Source organism: Desmodus rotundus, chromosome 10, assembly GCF_022682495.2.
Source record: "Desmodus rotundus isolate HL8 chromosome 10, HLdesRot8A.1, whole genome shotgun sequence".
In the NCBI taxonomy this organism is placed as follows: Eukaryota; Metazoa; Chordata; class Mammalia; order Chiroptera; family Phyllostomidae; genus Desmodus; species Desmodus rotundus.
In genome coordinates, this window is record NC_071396.1 from 110701495 (window position 1) to 110724856 (window position 23362).

General features: G+C 50.9%; 1 protein-coding gene across 8 annotated transcripts in view; it reads right to left on the reverse strand.

Annotated features, from left to right (window-relative positions):
* FBXO15 (F-box protein 15) overlaps positions 1-23362 on the reverse strand; it is a 49127-nt gene that overhangs the window by 2078 nt on the left and 23687 nt on the right. For 5 of the 8 annotated variants that reach the window (XM_045187791.2, XM_024580393.3, XM_045187800.3 and 2 more), the window contains 2 exons: positions 15191-15315; positions 11094-11461 (listed from right to left, as the gene is read on the reverse strand). In XM_045187791.2, coding sequence (XP_045043726.2) covers positions 11192-11461; positions 15191-15315 — 395 coding nt within the window. In that variant the 3' untranslated portion in view covers positions 11094-11191. Of the gene's footprint in view, positions 1-11093; positions 11462-11649; positions 11856-15190; positions 15316-23362 lie in introns of those variants that run through there. The other 3 variants (XM_045187793.2, XM_045187792.3, XM_045187794.3) reach the window with 3 other exon arrangements.

The following is a 23362-nucleotide window of genomic DNA, read 5'->3' on the forward strand; positions in this document are numbered from 1 at the left end:
TAAAGTGACTTTATTTCAAGACACCCAACAGACATGGCCAAGGCACTAAGGGGGTGGGGAGCGGGTAAAGACAGTCTCCTTTGGGGTCTAAAGCTCCTGGATCCACATCGTCAGTCAGAATCCGTCCTGCAGCGGCTCCCCCGCAGCCCAGCACTGGCTGACTGTCTCCGTGCCCCTCCCTGCAGAAGTCCCCCTCCTCCTCACCCCTGCCATTGCACAGGTCTGAGCAACCGACAGCATACGGTGGCAACTGTCGGCTTCCCAACCCCACTCATGAAGTATGTGATCAAAACCCAAGGCCACAACCTTGCATTTACAAAGTGTTTCCCTCTTCCCCACAGCATCTGGGTTCCCTGACTGACACTGAGCAAAGCATGGTCAGAACCGACAGGACGAGGCAGAGAACAAAATGGAGGCGTGAGATAATAAAGCTCCTTTATAAATGCAAAGCCTCAGGACTGCCCTTCACTGTCCAAGACATCTATTTGCTTTTCAAATATTAAACAGCAATTACCTCCTTGACCTGCATAAAGCACGGGAGTGTGAGGGATCTCGCCAAGTGCGCTGAATAAAATAGGGTGCGATGCTGTATTTCACAAATAACAGTCACCAACGCGCCACCCACTAGCCCAGCCGGCTCTGGTGGCAAGCTAATAATGGATGCCATGCATCTGTTCATTAGGCAAATTACATTTTTATTGGGCCTCTACTGTGTGCCAGGCACCAGTGCTCAGCGCCCCGGGGGGAAATAAGAGGCCTGTAGAGCTTGTCCGCCTCCACTCGCAGCATCACCCTCCCTCCGGCAGTGGGACTGGACCGCCAGCTGGACCCGGCCACAGAGAGGCAAACCCCTCTACCCGGATGGCCATGCCCCCCACTCTACTGCCAGCTGGCAGGGCACTTGCCATAGGAATACGGGAGGGGAGGAGAGATTCAGGAAGCTTGTAACACACACAAGGTTAGATGTTTTCCAGTATTTTCATCGAAATTTCCACCTTTCTGCGGCAAGGTAGCCTGGCCCTGTCCCCAGGCCATTCACTGAGAGTCCCAAGCTGAAGCTCACACTCTCCAAGGGCCCCTCTAACCTGAGTGGCAGGAAGTAAGCCGCGGGGACCGCACTCACAAGCTGCACACTGGACTCGTCTGGCGCCTGAAAGGACTCTGCTCGTGGGTGTGTAATAACCGTGGGCCCCAGGCAACTCCTGGGCAGTTGCTGCCTTATGGGATTCTGTAACTCTTCCCGGTCACTTTTGGAAGTGACGGCAGAGCTCGGAGGGCAAGAACGAAGGACTCAGCCCAGCGCATGGTTCCTGGCGCAGCAGAGAGGCTTCGTGCTGCAGCCACGCTAAGGGATCTGAGCAGCTCTCTTCATGCCGAGTAAGCGACTACTGACTGGTGTGTGGCCGTCCTCTGTACAAAGAAAAACACGCCAAAACAAATGACAAAAATGGTTGCAACTGTGCCGTTCTCCTCTGGCCTAATAGATGTGTATCCTAAAACTCGGACCACAGACTCTTCCTAAATCCAGCTTTTGTATGTAAGGTTGCATTTGTGCTCACGGTAGCCTTTGCTCCGCCCTCGGTGTGAGGATCGGCCTGGGAGGGCTGGGTTCAGAAGGGACTAAATGAAGGTCAGAGGCAGCGACCTCCATCCACGCTTTGTTCTTTAGCAGGGTTCTTGAGAACTGCCAATCGATACAGAAAAAGAGATGGTAGCTGTATGTGTATTTATATGTTGCAAAGGCCTCTCAAAATTTAACATACTTTATGTGCATTAAAGCACAATCAGGAAATCACTGTTCAATGTAAGTCTACGAAATACAGTAGGTCTGCACTGAGGAACACTGGGGATCTTAAAGTTTAACGTATATAGAAGACAGATGATAGATGATACTAGACGGATACACAGATAGAGGGAGAGATGGACAGATGGGTAGACAGATGGACATAGACAGATACGGATGAATAGAGTTATGACGAGAAATACTGATGATAGTTTTAAAATCCACACAAAATATCTCGAGTAGAGTTAGTCACTTGTTAATATTTTGCCATGCTGGTTTCATATCACCTTTTTAAAAAGTATTTTAGTTCCTTCGCCCTGCCTCCCTCCTGCTGACCTAAATTTAACCACTTACGTGGTTGTCATCCCCGTGAATGTTCTTGATGCCTTGAACGTGTTTTCATAAGTGCACATTTCAATGAAATACATGGCAGTTGGCTTTGAAGGTTTTGTAAACCTTACATAAATTGTGTTACACTGCAATTCTGTTTCCAAGATTTATCCACATTCATGCAGGTAACTCTCTGGTTTGTTCACTTTAACTTCTGTATAATATTAACATTTATGAGTGTATCACAATTTTTATTCATTTTTCCGATTGATGAACACACAGGATTTTTCCAATTTCTTGCTACTACAAACATTGTAAGTATCGTACCTCTCTCCTCGTGCACACGTGCATAAATCTGCCACGGATATGTACTAAGAAATGGAGTTGCTAGACCTTGGATCAGGCACACTTTCAGCTCATCAGAGAACACAAAATTATTCCCCAAGTATTTGCACCAAGTTGCCAGGCTCCACGTCCTGGCCGGCAGTTGGGATCGTCAGATCTTGACGCTTTTGCCAACCGAAGCATGTGGAACGGTATCTCCCGCAGGCGTGAGTGGAGCGTCTGCGATGACTAGCAATGTGGGTTACTGTCCCTCTGTGTGGTGTTCCCCTGTGGCTCCGCTCCCGTGGCGTCTGTCCACGCCCCGTGCCATTTCCCAGCAAGTTTCTGGGTGCCGCTCTGAAGGAGTTCTTGTACGTGCTGGATACCAGTCGTTTATCAGTTCTATGTCTTACGAATGTCTCTGCATCTGTGGTTCGCCTTTCATTTGTTTATGAATGGAAGCCTCATTTGCATAGAGTCAATCGGACCCCATGTTCTTCTATCGCTTGTGTTTTTTGTCTTTTTATCTAAAATGCCTTTCTACACGCAGGCTAGATATTCTCTGATGTTTTCGTTTCAAATCTGAAATTTTGCTATGTCTCTAGTCTGCCCGAATGTATTTCCACGCATGGTGTGAAACAGGGAGTCTAATTTTAAACTTGGGCATACGGGTCTGCAATTGTCCCAGCACCACTTGCTGGATATCCCACGGGTTCGCCTCTGATGTACATGCTGCTACACTGCCGTGAACGGCCTCATTTTGCATGACCTTGTTTCTGGGTTCTCGGTTTTGCGTGTTTATAAATCAATGTTCGGCCCTCGAGCTCATATCACTCTGCTTCAATTACTATAGCTACAGGGTAAGTCTTGAAAGTGTGTCCCCCGATATTCTTCTTCAAAACAACTTCTTTTTTAGACTTGTGGTTTTCCATATGGCTTTTTTTTTCCTTTTTTTTTTGGACATTAGATTGCAATGCTATTAAATTTTTAGTTCAGTTTATAAAGAACTGAAACTGTTAGGGTAAGTCCTTCCATCTGTGAAAATGGCAACTCTATTTAATTATGTTTTCATTAAAGACTTTTTAGAAAGTTTTGAGTTTTCTCCTTAGAGGTCTTACACATCCTTTGTTGGGCTTGTTCCCAACTACCGTGGAGTTGTTTTTGTTGGCAATTACCAATCACATTGTCTAATTAGACTTTCTGATTTTTTTAAAGGAATTAAATTGATTTTTACATAGATTTTATCCAGACGCCTTTTTAAAGTCTCGAATTTTCATAATTTTCCAATGGGTTAGTTTGGGGTTTTGATGTAAAATATCAAATCATTTGCAAAAACAGTTTGGTTACTCCTTCTTAATCTGTATTCATTTTTTCCCTTCTGTTCCTGTCTTACTGCACAGCCGTGGACCTCCATCCAAAACACTTACACAAAGTTCACAAGGGAACAAAATTAAGCATTGAGGAATGCATACTTAGATTATTAAAACATGAAGAAAAATAAGGACGTGAGCACCTAGAAGTCAGGAGAATGGTTCTTTTGGGGGAAACAGTGGGCGTTCTCGTCATAAGGACCTGAGGATGCAGGGGTGGTGGGACACTGGGGAGGGCGACGCATGGTTTCGAGGTCCAGTGACTCGTCCCTCCAGACATTTTTCCTTCGCGCACCTTTTCTACACGTAGTGAAAGTTACAACTTTTAAAAGATTTTGAAATGGTTTTAAAACAGAGATCATTCTCTTCTCCACATGCTCTAGAACAGTTGGTAGAATATTAACATTATTAGTCTTCGACGATAAAGTGAAATATCTGCTTTCAATTCTGCGTACTTGGTGGAGGGTTTCTAACATATGGTATTTGATTATTTTCTTTTGATTATTAATTTATAGAAATTATTAATTTATATAGAAAAATAAATGTTCACATGTTCCATTTCTTACTGAATCCATTTTTGTTATATATTCTTAAAAAGTACTAATCTCATTTTCCAAAATAGATGAGTTTGTGTTTGAGAGTGATTTTTGTTCTCCTCTTGGTACTTTGTTTTGTACTTTTAAAGTGTCTTACAAAAAGCATGTATTCCTGCTACAACCCATAATAATCTAAGAAGTCTATTTCAGTTTTCAGAGGAAAAAAGTAAGGCCGCTGGGGGTTCTCTCAGAATGTGAGGAGACCCCTCACCGGCAAAGGCGCTCCCCTGACGTGTGGGATGAGCAGGCCACCATCTCAGTGATCAGGCTCATGTGCAAGACTCTGCCACCCGTGCAAGTGGAGGTCACGCTGCCTCCCTCCGCTCCTGGCTCTCGGTCTGAAAACGAGGTGTTTCCTTGTTTCCATGGCCACAGGCTGTTGGCATCGCCTGGCTTCTGGAGTGACATTTTTGTCCACATGCTTAGAAAGGCCACTCCCCTCAATGGAAAGCAAGTAGCTTAAACTGTTTTCACCAAACCCGAATATTCTGAGAGAGTGTGGGAATGGGCTATATTAGGAAAATTGTTTTATTTACTTTAAAGCAGGAGTTCTCTGTTTTATCCACTGTTTTATCCCATGTTCTTCCATTTTCTTTCCTCCCTTTTTCTCCCTGCTGGACAACCTCAACTTTGCAAAACAAAAATCAAGCCATATTTCAAGGCCCACAGCATCCTTTTGACCAGCCTGACGCCGCCTCCCTGACCCTGGGGCACAGAGAGCTGGCCTGGGGCAAACTTCAGGATCTGTTCTGTCAGTTAGTGGGGACATCTGCTCACCTTTGGGTACACAGCACCCAGGGCAGTGCCTTGCGCTGAATGGGTGCACCGTGAGTGTTTGCTGAATTTCATTCTTGGGGTAGTCCGTGGAGGGGACAGATTTCCTATCCGTGATTTAGAATGAGCGCCGTGAAGCAGGAGCAAGAACTTGCAACTTCATGGTCAAGTATTTCTGCTTCATGGCTCAAGGAGAAAGTCCACATCTAGATGCCAGAGATGCTGCTACAGTTGCAACAAGGAATCTGCTCCTTGATGATCTCACCGCTTTTGTGGAGTCCAGCATATTTTAGGGAGATGAAGGCAATCCTCAGTATTCTACGCAAGAAGCCATATTCAACTCCTGATACAGAACCAAGTTTCAAGGCTTGATACAGAAAACTAAGAAAAGAATTTTCTCACATAGCCCAGCCATCTGCAGACTGGGAAGGGGCACTCCGTACACAGAAGTCAGGCTCTCTGTTGCTATTAGGTTTTCATTGTAAATCATACAGATTAAAATGCATGGCTACACGGCCTAATTTAATGACACCCTGGAGGAGTAAGTGTGAACGGTAGCATAAATCTGTAAGAGTACATGCTCTCTCTGCCTCCAGAATGAATCTTTTAACTCCTTCCTAAAATCAGCGTGGGAGGGTTTCCATTGATGCCCTTCCATGAAACCAGGTTTTGCCGTTGGGGGACTTTTTCTTACAGATGGCTTTGAGAAAGTCTTTTAGTCGTTGTAAAGGTACCACAGCTATCTCCTTGTGAGAGAGAAGAGCCCACAGTTCACAACGGGCGTCGCGGGGCCGTGGGAAGCAGAATCATCAGCAGAGCCGTTCCGGAAGGTGGCTTCAGACACTTGTTTCTCTTGCATGACCGACCATTCTTTCCATGTCAACAGAATGAACAATAAGACAAAACAGCCAGTTAGCTATGGCACAGGGGCCAACAGCGTCTTATACCAAGAAGGGTCTTGTTCTGGCAAAGTATGGGGCTGATGCGTCTATACACAGATACCACTTAGATTCCAATTCCATGGCAACCGCACTTTCTGGTGCCCCAGTCAACACAAGAAGTCAGCATGTGTCGGCAAAGCACAACAACCAGGGCAACAGAGGAGGCCTGGGGGTGGGGAGCTGTACGTAACTAAGAGATGGGGTCGCTTTCACTGCAGGCTCCGTAGTCTAGTTACTTCAGAGTTTAACAAGAAAGTTAATGCAACTGCACACTAAACTTCGCAGCTTTAAATACGCGAGTGCATGACAGGTCCATTAATAGCAGTACACATAAAACACACGCAGATCACAATCCTGTGACTTTCACAAGTCCAACTGCATTTATCTGTCCACCTTTCCTTCTAGTCCCTGATACCAAAGTAAGTTTTGCTTAGCTTAAAAGCCCACTGCAGATAGCAAGTACTTGACATTTAGTCAGTACGGAATGTTTCAACCCACCGTTTTGACCCCGAGGATGTTTAGACTACTTATCAATAACGTTTTCCTTGGAATTACAGCAACGAAATGCCACATAATCAACAATCCTTTGGCCAGTTTTCTAGACTGCATAAGCAAACCGTCCGCAATTTTTCATTTCCATCAGAACCAATCCCTTCCCGTGTAAATTTTACTACACAAATGTGTTCATTGGTTTGTTTTTGGTCTTCATTCAATTTTACAAATTAACATTGTTGCCACGAGCATTTTCCTTGGCGCCCGTTACTTCCTCCAAGTCTAATGTTCTCATGTGAAGTTTCAGTTACCGCCCCTTCTGTTTGGACTCACCGTTTGCACAGAGTCCAAATTTTCCTAGTAAAGTGCACGATCAAGTCACTGCGGCTAACATAGCAGAGCCCTAGAGTTCGGCTTCATCCACATGCGCTGTATGAGTCCGTGTGTTATGTAAGACTCCCCTTTGGTTTTCCCTGGATTAGTCGTCCATGACTGATGAAACCTTCTGGGCAGACGCAGCATAGACTCTTCAGGGGATGCTGTGAGACCTGCCTCAGTTTATCCTTTAAAAACAACGGAGGCGGGGCAACTAGAATCAGACTTAGTGCCCAGTGAGGGGAACTAAAAGTGATGATTCACATTTTTTTGAGAGAGAGTTACTTACAATAGGAGGAGGTATTGGCCCAACCTGGAGAGAAATACTCCAGCGAGAGTTACCGGAAGAGGGGGGATGTGCCTGCAACAAGGGGGTGCCCTGAGCCCGAGCTGAGTGCCCATCACAGGTGCCGGCACATGGAAATATTGCCCACACTGCCTCCTCATTGTAACTGTGGTAAAAACATTTAACCTGAGACCTACCTTCTTCCGTTTTTAAGTACGCAGTACAGCATTATTAACAGTAGGCACTGTGGGGTACAGCAGATCTCTGCAGCTGCCTCGCCTCCTACCTGGAACTTCACAGCCGTGGGCGTCATCTCCCACCTCCCCTCCTCCAGGTCCTGGCAGTCACTACTCTGCTCTGTTTCTACGAGCTTGACTATTGGAGGTCCCTCAAGTGGGATCACGCAGTATTTGCCCTTCTGGGGCCAGCTTATTTCACTCTGCCTGTCCTGAAGGCTCAGCCATGCTGTCCCATACGGCAGGACTTTGTGTTGTTGAGGCTGAATACTATTCTATTGCAGGTACACACCCCACGTTCTCTTTCCATTCATCTCTCCATGGACAGGAGGCTGTTCCCACACCTGGGCTGTTGAATGGTGCTGCAGTGAACACAGGGGCGCAGGTATCTCTTCACGATGCTGACTTCAATCACTTCGAGTAACACCCAGAATTGGAACTCCTGGGTCACGCCATAGTTCTGGTTTTTGTTTCTGAGGAACCTCCCTATTCTTTTCCACAGTGGCTGCACCATCTCACGTCCCCACTCACAGGGCTTCCCTCTTCGCCACATCCGCGACAATGCTGATGTTTCAGGGTGTTTTTCTGTAACAGCCATCCTAACAGGTGCGAAGCGACCCCTCTCGGGGCTCTGACTTGCGTTTCCCTGGTCAGTGTGGTGGAGCATCTTTTCATGCACCCATAAGCCATGTGTATGTCTCCTTTGAAGAAATGTCTAGGAAGTCCTCTGCCCATTTCTTAAATCAAGATATCCGGTTTCCTGCTGTTGAGTTGCAGGGCGCCCACACTGTCTCCCAGAAGCTTTCTGACTTTGCTTTTCTCAGTTAGGTCAGTAATCTACCTGGAAAGTGTCTCTGGGTGTGGCGTGAAGTGGGTCCTGCAGAATCGTCCCAGCACACCCAGCAAAGCCACCCCTCCCAGAGTCCTGACACCCCCTTTATCCTAAAGCACGCGTCTGACAAGTGAGTCTGCTTCTGAGCTCTGAACCGCTCCATTCGCCCGTGGGTTCTTTTCCGGCACCTGAGTCTCCCCCGTGGCGGAGCAGGCCCTGCCTCCTCCGCTGAGGGCCGCCACGTGGAGCAATGGCTGTGATGCGGTGGGTTTTGTTTTGGTCGGGGGCTTTTCAAAGGCTGTCTTGAGCCAGTCTTGAAGCCAGAGGCAGGCCAGCCCCCTTCCTGAGCCCACACCCTACCCTGCCCTCTGGGGCCACTCTGCCAGCTCTAATGACCAGGGCTCCGGCACCCCACCAAGGACAGCTCCTACGCCAGGAGCTCATAGAATTATCTGCCTTTCTTAATCCAGGGGCACCTTTCAAAACCTAGCTAGTCCCACCCAGCAGATGCCCCCTGCAGCTCCATCTCGCTGCTACCCATCCCCCAGCCCAAGCGCCTGCATGGCCCTCCTCCCTTTGGAGCTGTCTGTCACCTCTCCGAGGGTCAGTAGTCGTGTCCTGGCACCATGAATACATGCAGTGGCCAACTGTGATGTCTCCGGGCCCGAGTGAGGTGAGGAGGCTGCACACGCAGGAGTGGGGCCACCGAGGCAGGTGCGGGGCCCTGGCAGAGGGTCCAGGGCTTCCTTGTGGCAGAGCCCCGCCTCCGTGTCGGCGAGTCAGGGCCCAGGGAGGAGGAGAGGCACCTGGCGCAGCGGGGGCCACGGAGACTCAATGGAGGAGCTGCCTTTTCAGGCCCCTTCCCCATGGACTTACTACTCTTCTCTTTGCGATCGTAAGCACCTGGGCAAGATATCCTGAGACTTGCAGCACCTTGTTCCACATCACACCTTCACCCACAAATCCTAGCACCCACGCATGGTTCTGGCCTGAAACTGGTCATTAGACTTTTGCCCAATGGTGAAGATGAAAAGGCTTTTGAAAACAAAGATGGATAGCCTCGGAGGCTGCAGTGCAGGGCGTGAGCCACACCCTGGAGGTCACTCTCACCTGCTGCCTGCGCTTGTCAGTCCAGGTCTTTGGAACACGTAAGGCCTTTCTGTTCCGGTCCTGTCTCTAGCTGACTTCCTGCGGGGAGGGCCCTGCTGAGCGATTGCCAGGGACACTGTATGGGCCCCCAAAGCAGAAACCGCTACTGGCCCTGAACACAAAGTTTGCCAATCCCTGCATTTAGAAAACAGGTGCAGAGTGTGCTCTAAGACACTAAAAAGAGGATTCTAATAAAGTGAAAACCTCGCCATGAAAATAAGAAAGAAAATTCAGTGCAAGGGTTAGAGCACAAGATTGAAGCAATATTCCAGAAAGCAGAACAAAAGCCTAAGAGATGGAGGATAGAGAAGAGAAGAGACTGGAGAGGATCAAGCCAGAAAAAATGGGTTGATTAGCAAAAGTTACAGAAAAAAGAGAGAAAATACTGACAGATTAAAAAATAATCTGAAACTCAAGTGCATGAGTTTTTAGAGTAAATGAGCCATAATGAATGAAAAAGACCTATTCCAACGCATGTCATTTTGAAATTTCCAAATACCAAGAAAGAAGAATAAATCCAACAGCCTCCGGAGAGAGAAGAGAACAAGTCACATGCGAGGGAGGGGCCGCCACAGCGGCACCACACACACCAACACCACTGGGGTAAATGCTCCCCGGAAAAGTCTCCCAAGTTCTAAGAGAAAACGTTTTCATTCTACAACTCGTGCGCACCCGGGAGGGGTGGAGCCCCGCGCCTGCCCTCTGGTGAAAGCGTGAAAATAGCGCTGCCCTGTGCTCTCCACCCCCAGGGCTCTGCCCGAGACCTGGGGGGCGGGGGAGGGGACGGCGTCCGCTACAGGGGTCTCCGACCACCGTCTGCAAGCTCTTCACTCTACCCTCCCACCACACACACACCCCTCCAAAGAGAAACAACCAGGCCGTTCCACACAAGAAGGAGCAGCAGAGAGGAGGGGGCGTCGGCGAGCATGCCCAGCAGGAGCAGTGCGGCATCTCCAAAAGCACTTCTGAGAATAACTTTAAGTTGGAGATAAAAGTATAACCAAATATTAATCGGTACAGTCCAAACCAAAGGAAGAATGGAACCCCTAGAGACCACACGCTCACACACAGGGCGCCCCCGTGTGAGCCCCGAGACTGCTTCAAGTCTTGCAGCCTCCCTGCTGAGGGCGGGCTCGCTGCGCACTCGGTCGTGTCCACCCTGAGTCCGCCCTGCTCTGCACCTCTCTACCCTGTGAAGAGAGGCCGTTCCTTCTGACGACTTCAGACGCCTCTCCTCGGGAAGCAGGCTGTTCTACACTTGGTTTTATTGAGCACGAATGTGGCTGCTGATGCCACAAGTGCAGTGTTTTCTAATTGTGCTCAACCACCACGCAGCTCACACTTAAACAGCTCCTCTCATTCGGGCTCCAACCAATGAAGAAAAAATCTATCCACACGACACGCGTGTGTGCACGCGGATCACATGCTTAAGCAGAGTTTCTTGCTTTTAAGTTCTAACGGCAGAAGAGAAGTAACTACCTTTTCCCTTTATGACCTTTCGTCGGGATGTGCTATTTTCATGTTTTTAGAATTCAACTTAATCCTCGAAATGTTAACTTTAAAATGACCCAACAATCATAACTTCTAATGTGAAATAAGGAGGCATCGAGCAGACTACTGTTTTATTTTAACTTCCAACACCAGGAGCAACTCTGGTTGGTTCAAAGTAAAACACATAGCCATTTACCACCCCCTGCTAATACTCAGTACTGCGTCCCAAACCAGTGGTTTATCTTCGCCAGGCGGAGGCGGAGCGCCAGGCTGACAATGAAGTATTCTTCCGTCTCCTCGATGCGCACCAGCTCCGCGTGCACCGCGCCCACCGCGTCCTGGTAGTCGATGCAGAAGGTCTGCCCCGTGGAGCGGGGGCTGTCAGAGGGGCTGGGAGACGCTCGCATGCAAACCGGGGAACTGAAACACCAAAAGGGTTTCCCATATTCATCCAAAAGAGTTACGTCCATTATAGAACAACTCTACAAAACAAGCACAAATATTTGTAAGTGTGAGGGCAACATGGCCAATTCGCCCTGTCAGGTCTAACTGACAAACGTGTACATGTGTGAGTGAAGCGAACAAGAGTCACGTGGAAGAGGAGGGAGAAGGAAAAAGAGAACAAAACCGCAGGGACTTTTACCTCCTGGGCACGGCGGGGCGGGGGTGCACCAGCCCCAGTCTTGAGGGCCCCCGCCACACCCGTGCTCCCACACAGGTCACTGGGTGAAGGAGGGAGAGCAGGGGAGCAGCGACGTGGACCCTGGTGGTGCTCAGGTGCCGGCACTGAGGTCAGAGCCCTTGGGGAGCAGTCGAGGAACTCACAGGCAAGAAGAGGTGGAAGGAACTCAAGGCCCCCTGAGCACAAGCTGGGATCTGGAGGTGGGAGTGAGCGAGAAGGGCTCTAAGCCCCTCCCCCTGCCCCTGCACAGAACAGGAGGGTTTGGGGAGAAGAACCATGTGGAGTTCAGACATGCCGGTGCTTCAGAGCCTCCTTCGCCCCCTCCTCCACTCACTCTCCCTCTCCGTCTCTCTCCTCAGGAGAGCTGTGTCCACACCCTCACCTGAACCGGTGCTCCCGTGTGCACCTGCAGGACACGCCTGCGGCAGCAAGCAGAACCCAGCCCCACAGCGATCGGCCTTCCTCGCCTGCTCCCAGTCCCAGCAGACCCTGCCAGATGCAAACTTCAACGTCTGGGGTGCACAGCACTGCCGCGTGTGGCAGTGTCATAGTCCCTTAAACGTCCTCACCTATAATCACCCATTTCACCGCAGAGCTCGCCAGCAAACTGGCCAGAGCATCTCTCTCATCACGGGGGCGGGGGGGGGGGCGTGCAGTGCACAGCCACAGCCACATGCTGACCCTGGGGTATGCCCACCAGTGGTTCCACAGAAGGCAACCATTCTAGCATAAAGTGGAACCAGACCTGGATGTGCTGAAATATGCAGCTTGGATGAAAATTGAGGCCAAGCTCCATGCAGACCTAGAAGTAATGTTAAAATCACATCAAGAATGCCAAGGAGCAAGAGGAAAAAGTACAAGGAATAAGTACAAGGAAAACCTCCATCAGTCCGCACTCCTGACAGGACCTGAGGCCCGGCAGACCAGGAGAGGGTTCTGTTTCAGTTAAACAGAAGACCCAGCGGGGCTATCTGCACAGGTAGCCCGGCTGTTCCCACAGCTGGTCAAACAACCCAGCAACCAGCTACAGAGCAGCTGTCCTGTGGGGCCGCATGACCAACACTTCAGCCACGGTCAGCGTCTCCAAATGCATCTGATCCCAAAGCCTGGCTTCAGGGGGGAAAAAACTGATGTTTATAACATGACTGTTCTCTAGTTGAGTAACTGACCACATGAATCATGGGCGCTCAGGCTCCAGCCACTTTCCAGCCGAGTGACCTCAAGCCAGGGCGTGGGCTGGAGGTCCCCCCACCTCCCTGCTCCTCTGACAGGGAGACGCTCCAGGAACAGCCACTGGAGGACCTCCGACCACCTCCAATAGTGCGAGGCGGCCGGCAGGCCCCCCCTCCGTCAGCACCATCGAGACCACCGTTTTGTTTTCTGTCCTCGTGGTCGGACTCACAGACCTGGACAACGCACCCAGGCTTGTTGTAAATGGCAGCATTAGAAGGTACAGTTTCCAGGAGAAGCAAGGGCTTTTGTTGGGTTTTAATAGCTGTATGTTCCTAATAAACACTTTCTCTTGTGTGCCTTTGTTTATAAGAACTTGTTAACTCCTTGAAACTGATTTCTTAAAAGATATTTCACAGTTTCGGTGTCACTACTGGCTGCTGGAGGGAAGCTCCTGAACCGCATGGTGAACAGCAGGGAGGTGACGCCTCTGACTTTTGCTCGTCAGCAGCTCTGAGGACATTTTAGTCTCCACACGGAACCCAAAAGTACAAGCAGCACAGAGCCAACCTGCCCCATGTGCCTGCGGGTGTCAGGAAGAGGCAGCGAGCTCCCCTCCTCCCCCCAAACAAAGCTCTGTCAAGAGAGGGGCTTTCTAGGGACGACTGTCCAACTGTCCGAGGGCATGTGGCTCATTCCTGACTGGAAGAACGGGAAATCCTGTGTTCAGATCAAGTGCTTGGCTAGAAACCTGCACATGTGAGTCACACGGGTTTAGGGACCTACAGAGCCACGCCTGGGGCTCATCCTAAAGCCACACCCGCACAGCGGCTGGGAGAGGGTCTGTCACTGCCTTTGCTGCTGACGCACTATTTGGGACGACCCAGTAGGCGGCTGGGCCTCCTCACATCCCGTCCCACTGGAGACCTTGTGCTAAAGCACCAGGGCTGGGCAAAGCTGCCCCTGTATGAGGACCGCACTCCCCCCGAACAAGGTCACTGCTCACCCTGCGGTCGGTGACCAGAAAGAGCGAGATGACTGATTTGAAAATTATGCTGGCCTCTTAAGTCTGCTTTACGTCTGCCTTTCCTGGTACTCCAAGTCTATTTTGCTCTTGATATTTTACGTTGGTACATATTTCTGTAAGACTCATCTAAAGTCAGGTCTGTGGTCTAGAATATTCTTGGGCACGTGACAACCAATCTTTGAAGCACTTCCTTATGCCCAGTAGCAGGGGGCTCAAGAGAGAGCACGACTGAAGCCGAGCACACGGCTTGCGCTGCACAGATGCACCACCGTGTGATCCTCCGTGAACTCTGCAAATGTACTTCGCTTCCTTACGGCTTTCGTTACAACACGCTCTTTTCTCCAGCTGACTTGACTGGAAGAATGGCGAATGTAACACATACGGTATACAAAATATGTATTAATTGGCTGTTTCCACAGGCTACTAGTAGTAAGTTTTTAGAGAGTCAAAAGTTAGATGTAGATTTTCAACCACATGGTGGGTCAGGGGTGGGAGTGGAAATATGGTCAGCACCCCTAACACCTTGTTGAAGGGCCCGCTGTATTTGACAATAATTACATCTTTTAATGCTCAGTGGTAAAACTGGTCCCTGTCCTCACCACTAACAGCTCTAACAAGGCGTCCACACAAGTATGGCCAAATACTTGTGTACTGGGGGCCCTCTGCACTCAGAAGAGACTGATCCCACGAAGTGTGAAAACCCCGTTCATCCCACAAAACAAAGCTGGAGAACAGTGCAAAAGCGGGGCAGCCATGGGCACAAGAACCACAGAAAGACACGAAACTACGTTAGAGCATCCATCCTCCAGTCCCCCCACTGCTCCCCCTCCTCCCCTTCCTCTCCCTTCTGCCCCCTTCTCTGCCAGTTCCCAGCCACTAGATGAACCCTCCTGTCCATGTGGCCAAGTTTCGATAGTGACATAAATTGATTGAACTGCTCAAGGAAACAGCCGTGTCCCGGAAGTCGTAACTGGAATAAATGTTGAACTGGTGGATGAGGAATTCAGACAGTTTGAGAAAACACTACTTGCCTGGTCCAACCTACAGCTCCACTCTGTCTCCAGCGAACAAACAGAAGGGCTGGGAGGGCACAGTCAGCCCCACTCGGCCCGGTGGCGGCAGGCCCCCCGCCCGCCTGCACTCTCGGGGCCATGGAAGGTGCTCGGGAAGCAGTGCCAAACGCACTGACTGGCTGGCAGCAGCTAAAGGACGTGCACGACCTCCAGCCACCAGAATAATAAGTCACGACTTTACAGGCAGCATCACACATGCACATCAGCAGACATTCTTTATCAAACAGAAGCCACTTTAAAAAGAGAAACCGGCAATTACCTTTATACAGCCATCAGCAGTCTCGGTTCTCCAGCAGAGGCCGACTTCCCCGATGAGAGGCAGGTGCTCCACGCTGTTTTGAAAGTGTATCACCACGAGCTTCACATATCCATCTTCAATACACCCTGGAAAGATGAGACACTTCCACATTACCATATGCCAGCGCAGGACAAGAACTCAGGACCCTTCGGGTCTGCTGCTGCGCGAAGGGCCTCCCAGCTGAGTCCCAGAGCCCCGAGGGAGGAGAGCCCTGGCTCTGCTCATCCCAGCATCCAGCTTGCAGCCGGGCAGTACACCTGCACCCCAGGGACAGAGAACGAGTGGGTGCTCTGAAAAAGTCGGGGAGATGACTGGGGTGAACCTGGACACCCCATCACTGACGGAGAGACTGCTAAGGAGGCAAAGGTTCTCCTGATTTGATGAAGCTGACAGCAGTGAAAATGGAAAATGGGGACCATGGAAGCTACTGATGCAGAGCCTGGGAATGGCCCAGCTAGGCATGGACGGGGGAGCAAGAAGGGAGATGCCAGAGAAGTGAGGGCTCGGAGAGCAGATGAACGAGGACGCACACGAGAAATGGACACCGCCGCACATGCTCCAAGTACGTTGACGGCCTCACCCACGCTCCCCGGCAGCCCGAGTGAGACCAGAGGAAGCCCTGCCCTCCTCCAACCAGCGCAAAGCAAACGAAGAGCAACCCAGCCACCAAGGGCCCGTCACATCCTGGGCACACGCACATTCCGCCTTCCAAGGCCCCGAGGTCAGGGAGCCTGCAGCGCACCGAGCTCCAAGTACCCAGCCACTTCCTCCCACCCCGAGAAGCGGCCATCATGGCGAGCAGCACAATAGCCCCTTCCCTCAGGGAGGGACTTCTTCAGAGACACACACCTGGGCAAAGGTGAGATGTGAGTCACGGGGCGGAGCAGTTGGAAGAAGAATGGAGAGGTGCATGTGTTCTTTGACCCACGGCTGGCGATTTCACAGGATACAGTAACACCAAAGCCCCGTTCTAGAAATTCTGTGCAGTGTTCTCAGTCGGGTGTAGCCCCAAGACTGAACCAGTGCTCTACCAGCAGCCTCCTCTGTGACACAACAGGGCACTGGAAGTGACAGGTCGGGGAGGGGGGGCGGGTAGGGATGGGGTACAGAGCATTGGGCCCACAGGAGGGCGCTATTGGCCCAGGCGACACTGCCATGGCCTGGTCTTGCTTTTGGTCCAAGGACAGAGGCTGCTGAGTCATTAGAAGGAACTGCGCATCCTCTCCTCCTGCGCCAGTGAATGCCAAGTGACACTGTCCTTCCCAGCAGGTTCCACTGTCACTCAGGCAGAGCTGGAGGGAAGCAGGGAGGGGCTCTGCAGAGCGAGGCTTCAGTGGAGGTGGGATAATGACCACCGAACGGACCAGATGTGGCTGGGCCCTGTTCTGTATTCCTGCCCAGCCGTGCACACAAGCAGGAGACCTCCAGCTGGGGCGGCCGGATGTGCCGGGCAGAGAGCGGGACTTCATTGTCCATGTGGCTTGTCCTCAGCACACTGCCGAAAACGGGCCCCAAAGTACAGCAGCCAGTAGCGCCTGAGTGGCGATGGCTGAGCTAATGAGCGTGACGTCCCTGCAGGGAGCGAGGACTGCCGTTCCTGTGTCACTGCCAGACCCCCCTCCCCGCAACTGCTGCCAGGTCCGCAGGGTCTCCCAGGGCCAGCGCGGCCGCGGGGTCCACGAGCGCAGCAGGTGGAGCTCTCCCCACATGGGAACGATCCGCACACGAGGCTGGTGTGGAAGCGTGTGCACAGGCAACAAATGATGTTTCTGAGCACCTCCTGTGTACCGACGACCATCGTGTTACACGCTTCATGTACGGTAGCTGAAAAGATTACTTCAAAAGAACACCTTAAAATAACACTATCGATTAGGTATCACGGTTTTCCGAGTCCACAGGTGAGAAACCACGCGGAGAGAGGTTAGCAGTACCTGCCCGAGGTCACACTGCTCATAAGCGGCCAAGACAGGATTCAAACCTTGTTCTGTGTCTTGAGCCCATGAGCTGATAGATCACAACACACACAAAAAGGAGAAACAATCACGTGTTAGTTTAAATACTGGCTGAGAGTCTATAAGGTGGATTAAATTTTCATGAAGTGCTGCTTTGTGTTACTGCCAACTGAGAAAAGTCTACAAATTAGCAGACAAAGTAAATGGAGAGCATTTACGGCTGCCCAAAATGCTTGGTAATTTCTCCGTCTGTGAGTCCTGCACTCACTCTCGCCCACCCCCAACTACCAGGTCGGGAGTGACCTTGGTGCCTTCGCTGTGAGCTAACATGCCCTCCATTGGATTCTTGTGTCCCCGACACCATTCGGAATAAACCCTAACCCTAACCTAGCAATGAGGCCAGCCCCCAAAGTCAGGGCAACCACCTGCAGCTCGCCAACTGGACTTCCGGAGACAGGCACTGACCAGCACGGCCTCGGGGGTCAAGAAGACCTCACTCCAAATCCCGCCCAGCCACTCACTAGCTGAGCTAGTGCAACCGCGGCTGAGCTCCAAGCTGAGTCAAATAAAGATACAAACAGAAAGTGCTTTATAAAGCTTTGTGAAGATTAATGGAACTAATAATAAATATTGACATTACAGGGTAGATTATGATGTCGAAATAACTCAATGAGAAAAGAAAGTTTTCACAAATGTACAAAAAACAATCTGCTCTTTATATGGGAAAAGAGAATGGACCTCAACCCTTACCTCATACATCACACAAATATGAATCAGGATGGACCACAGACCCGAATATAAAAGCTAAAGCCATCACTCAGCTGGAAGAAAAGAAAGAAAACCTCCACAACCTGGGGTATCAGAAGTTTTAAGACAGAAAAAAGAAAACAATAACCATCAAATGTTTTAAAAACTGATAAATTAGATTTCATCAAAATGAGAAATTTCTGACAATTAAGGGACATCATTAACATGAATATGTAAGCTATAGACTGAGACAAACCACTTGCAAAGCACATTATCTGAAAAAGTATGGATATCCAGAACACAGAAAGGACTCCTGAAATTCGGAACAAAGAAATAAACTACTCACCAGGTCTCACAAAGGCAGGAGATTTAAGACACACTTTAAGAAGAACATAGCGAATGACCGACAAGTACATGCAAAGGTGTGCTTAGCATTACTGGCCGTCAGACAATGCACAGCGAAGCCACCAGGAGCTCCCAGCACAGAGGGGAACGGCCCAAACTCCCAAGACCAATGACATGAATGTGGCCGGAACACGGAGCGGCCAGAACATCCAGACGCTGACGAGGAGTGCAGGATGGTGCAACCATTCTAAAAAAGAGTCTGACATTCTTATACATAGAAGAGTTTGGTGATTTGTAACATATAAACCTACCTTAGACCTAACAACCCCAAGCCCTAAGCATTTAACCAAGAGAAACGAAAACACATGTCCACCAAAAAGACTTTCACCACATTCTATAGCAGCTTTATTCATAACAGCCCCAAGCAGAAAACCACCCAATTCCCAGTCCGTCGGCAGGAAAAGAGGGAGCCAACCGCGGCACCGTCAGCCAGCAGAACACCACTCGGCAGTGAGCGCACATGACTGACAATACGACAGTACAGATGGAGTTCAAAGGTATTTTGCTGAAAACATATGGACACAAAGGGACGCAGTGGAAGAGTCCAGAAACAAGAGTGTACATTGTGCCCAAGCCAGTGGGGCTCAGTTGGTTGCAGCATCGTCCCATAAAGCGAAGGGCTGTGGGTTTGATTCCCAGTCAGGGCAAGCGCCTGGGTTGCCGGTCCAGTCCCCAGTTGGGGTGCGTAGGAGAGGCAACCGGTCAATGTTTCTCTCTCACATCGACGTTTCTCTCTCTCCCCTTCCATTCCCCTCTCTCTAAGCTCGGTGGGCATGTCCTCGGTGCTGGCAGCACCTCCGACCTACACTGACCTCTTCCTGCCTAAACCCCTCCTGCCCACACGGTGACCTTGATTCTCCTGAGTTGTTTCTGCACATTGGACCTGGCTCCTCGAGGAACCTACGGTCTTCGGGAAGCGAGGGCCCGTCTTCCATGGGGCAGGCATGGCACTTGTAACAACACGTCCCACTTCTCAGCAAGGATCAGAGGTCACCCTCCTGCCTCATGGACAGAACAGAGAAGAGGTGGGAAGGGAACCACGTGGGGAGGAGAGACTGACAGACGACAGGCACAGTGAGAGGTTTTCTGATGGCAGACGGGAAGAAGAGGCAGGAGCACCTGAGGCGGGGAAGTCAGAAGACAGGTTAACTACGGGAGGGACCGATGAGGGGCACTGAGTGAGACGGGACCCTAGCCCACCATCTGAGGTCGGTCACACCCAGGTAAGTGCAGCAGCAGCAGCAGCAGCTCTCAGGTGTACGTGTAAGCCTCGCATAAAGAGGTAGGGAGACCCTATAAACTCAAAGTATGTGCCACAGAGTAGAAACAGTTTAAACCTGCAGAGGCCTGACGCTGCAGAGGACTAACAAGAAACAAGACGGTGTAATAATTAGAGTAATGATCAAACAGGGTTGGCAGTAACTCTCACGGACAGGAAATCGTTAGTGCCCACCCACACCCCCGCTCCTCTCAGTCTCTAACATGGACCTCCTCCAGGCCTGCATAGGTCTTTTCTTTCTCAGCTGATTATTTTCAGACTTGTTCTTTCCCACACCCCTGACATGCATGCAACTGAGAAGCTGGATATACCTGCAGACACAGAGCAGGGACTAGCCAGAGACAGAGGTCTCTGGACCCGACAAGGACCGCAGCTCTCTCGTCCACGTTTGTCACGTGAGTTGCCAGAGTCCAGTGAACTGGAGGGACTGACAAAGAGAACACCCTCTTCTCCAGGGATCCCCCTCCCCAGCCCGGGCCTCCAATCTCTCCAGCCAGAGGGTCTCTACTTCCTTCATATTAACTGGGGTCCTAGCATGCCACGTAATGTTCCCCGTAGTGGTGACAATTAACTGGACTTTAAAGAGAGCAAAGTATACACTCAGACTCTTTAAAAATGCACTGCTCATTATCAACAGTGGTTGAAAATGGCTTTTTCTATTGATGTATTTAAAGGTTCGGACTGCTATTTTCACAAAACCCAGCTTTAGTTCCCATCGTGCATTTGGACCAGTTTTCTGCCAGGCTAGTCCATTCGAGTATAAATTAATTTTTTCTGGACTAGCCCTCCCAAAGGCGCCCAAGGGAAAGGACATGGTTACTGGTTGTGGGCTCCCCGCTACCTGTCCTGCTTCTCTCCCGACATTCCTGAGGAAACACACCCAGGTCAGCCCTGTGCTTCAGGGGGCAGTTGGAAGCCAGGCTCTGATGTGCAGACTCCTGTTCACCGGGCCACAGGGCGGAGTCAGGGCTGAGTTCACGGCCCAGGAGCCACGGGGATGGCCAGGAGGCTGGGGGTTGGGGGAGCAGCTACTCTTGGGACACGCACTTGTAATCCTCCCCAAGGAGCTGCTGATCATCGAGAAGCTGGAGAAGCAGCAGCCCCCCATGGTGAGCAGTGCTGTGGTTCTCGGTGGGGGGCCCGGACAAGGAAAGGGGCTGGGGGCGGGAGGAGCTGCAGAGAGTGAGAGGCTGGCAACATGACCCAGGCTGCGCACCCAGGAAAGTGAAGCAGGAAGGAGACCGAGAACCAGAACAGGGAGAAGCAGCCCTAGCCGTTGAGCAGGAGCAAAGGCATGGGAGGCGGGGTGGTAAGATGCTGGGGGTCTGAGGCACGGCCCTGAGCTCAGCGAGCTGGAGACCCAGGCCCTGACACCAGCGGACCCCTGGCAGGACGGACTCGGAAAGCCCGTTCCTCAGCCTTCTTGTCAGCCTGACCTTCCTCAAACTGCTCGTTTTAAGTAAGAGATTGTATTTCCACAATCACCTGCCTTAATAAGTGTCTGTAAACATAGTATCTTATCTAAATGACACACTTGAAAACAAAACAAGAAACTCATATCCTTCCTTTTAAATGATTGAAAGAGTCCAAATCACCAAAGAGACAGAACAAACCTCACTTTGAAGTCACACCTGAAACACAAGTCAGAGTCCAGAAACTCAAGACAAGGTGACAAGAGCTCACCCGACAGTCGTCAGGGCCACGCGCCCCTCCTCACACGTGCGGGGTCACGACGGAGACGGGGGGGCCCCCCCGGCTTGCTGCCATGCTGCCGCGGCAGCGGGATGCCTAGTGACGTCCGACGAGGGGCCCCGCAGCCATGCAGCCTCCTTGCCCACACGCCGAGCACAGGCCACCCCGACGAGCTCTGACGGAGAGCCCAGGAGGGGGCCCCACCTGGGTGCAGTCGCCTATGGCTCAGCACGGGCCACCAGATGCGCAGGGCAGGAAGAACGTACTGACAGCCACGGAAGGAGCTGCTCTGAGGAATGATCCGCCTAACGCTTCTCGGCAATCACCGCCCAGACCAGACTATACTAGTTCTGCCGCCTTCCCAGGACGCTAATGCTCAGAGAGCATACGCTGACCGGAAACACAACGTAATTAGTGCCCAGGAGCAAAGGGAACAAAGGAAGTCACCTATTTTTGGAATCAGTAAATATGAGATAACACGCTATACGCCAAAAACGTCTGAAACAAACAATAAAACTTTAAAGGAATTTCTCAAAGGGAGGTTGTACAGGCATATCCACTGCCCAGGAGCTGACCAGCCCCATGACTGGGCAGGAAAGGGAGTTTCTAAGACACATGTCTGCTTGTATCCCCTCAACACCCCTATCACGCCATAAAGAGCAAGCACTGAACATTCACCATGCAGTCAGTCCTTCCGTGGGAAACACGCTGCAAAAACTCTACCAGGTACAAAACGCCTCTAACAGACGACAGGAACACCATCTAGAGAACTTTCTCACAATGCAGACACGGAACGGAAGCCTCAGTGCGCAGAGAAAGGCACGGGCCCTCCCAAAGAACAGTTCTCCCGGCTTAAAGAGACGGAGAGAGAGTCCAAAACTCCAAACAAAAACCTGTCGATTCCTTCCAAATCAACGTACATGTTTAATACAAATCTGATCAAAACGCGAACGAGATATTTCAAAATCTAACCAAACAATTATCAAATACATCTGAAAGAGTAAGTGCAAAAAATGAAAGAAAGGAACAAGTGGATGGAATAATGAAGAACCCTTTGCTACAAGCTCGTCAGTAAGAAACTGTACGTCAGGGGAGAGACCTATGCTTCCAAAACAAAACAGGCAAGCAAAGCTTGAGCGCGTTGCCCAGCAGGGGACACATGGAGCAGGCCCTGGCCCTCAGCAGAGAGGGCGAGCCCCACAGGGAAGGGCATGGCCCACGGGCTGGACATTACTTTTCCATTAATAAAAGGGAGCACGGGTCTCCGTCCAATGCACGAAACCCGTGAGGGAACCAACACAACGCAGACCAGACCAAAAGGCGAAAGACAAACTGAAAAAAGTATCTGCAAAGGATGGGACCCCTGTAAGTCCTATAACCACTTACAGCAGTGGAACCCATCAAACGGGAGCAAACAGGGTTTCCGCTGGAACAGACACGTAAAAAGCAGGATGAGAGCAGCGACCGGGCGAAGCATCCGGAAGGCACCCGACTGCCTTGCCTTCGCCTGCCCAGAGCCTCGCGCGGTAGGTCATGATGTCGCCGTGTTCTCCAGGGGCACACACCCCGCGAGATGCGGCACTGAGCTGGACCCACGAAGACGTCCCCTACACAGCTGACCACGGCCGCTCCGAGAACCATAGCCTCGACTGTGGCCGACCGAACAGTCAAAGACATGTGTGAATTTAAAGTGACACCACTTCCACCTGTCGAATCATCGGGCATTTTCAAAGTGATGCCTGTGGTGACAGGGCCACAGTCACGAAAAACAAGAGGCCTGCCTGCCCAGTGTTAGGAGAAGAGGCCAGTCAGCCACAATGAAACCAAACAGCGTGCCATCGCACAGCTTTCCCAAACCAAATTCCCGGGGCCATCCAGTGACCTGGGGAAATGCACCCCAGGTGAGGGGAGAGGGAGAAGGGGCGTTGTTCACAGAGCGTGGCTCACCGACACACACGTCTGAACGTGGGCCGGAACAGACACGGCCCTTGTCCCTGGGTGGCTTTCACACGCTCCTTTATAAACGTCTGCACGTCCAGAAATTCAAGCCACATGATA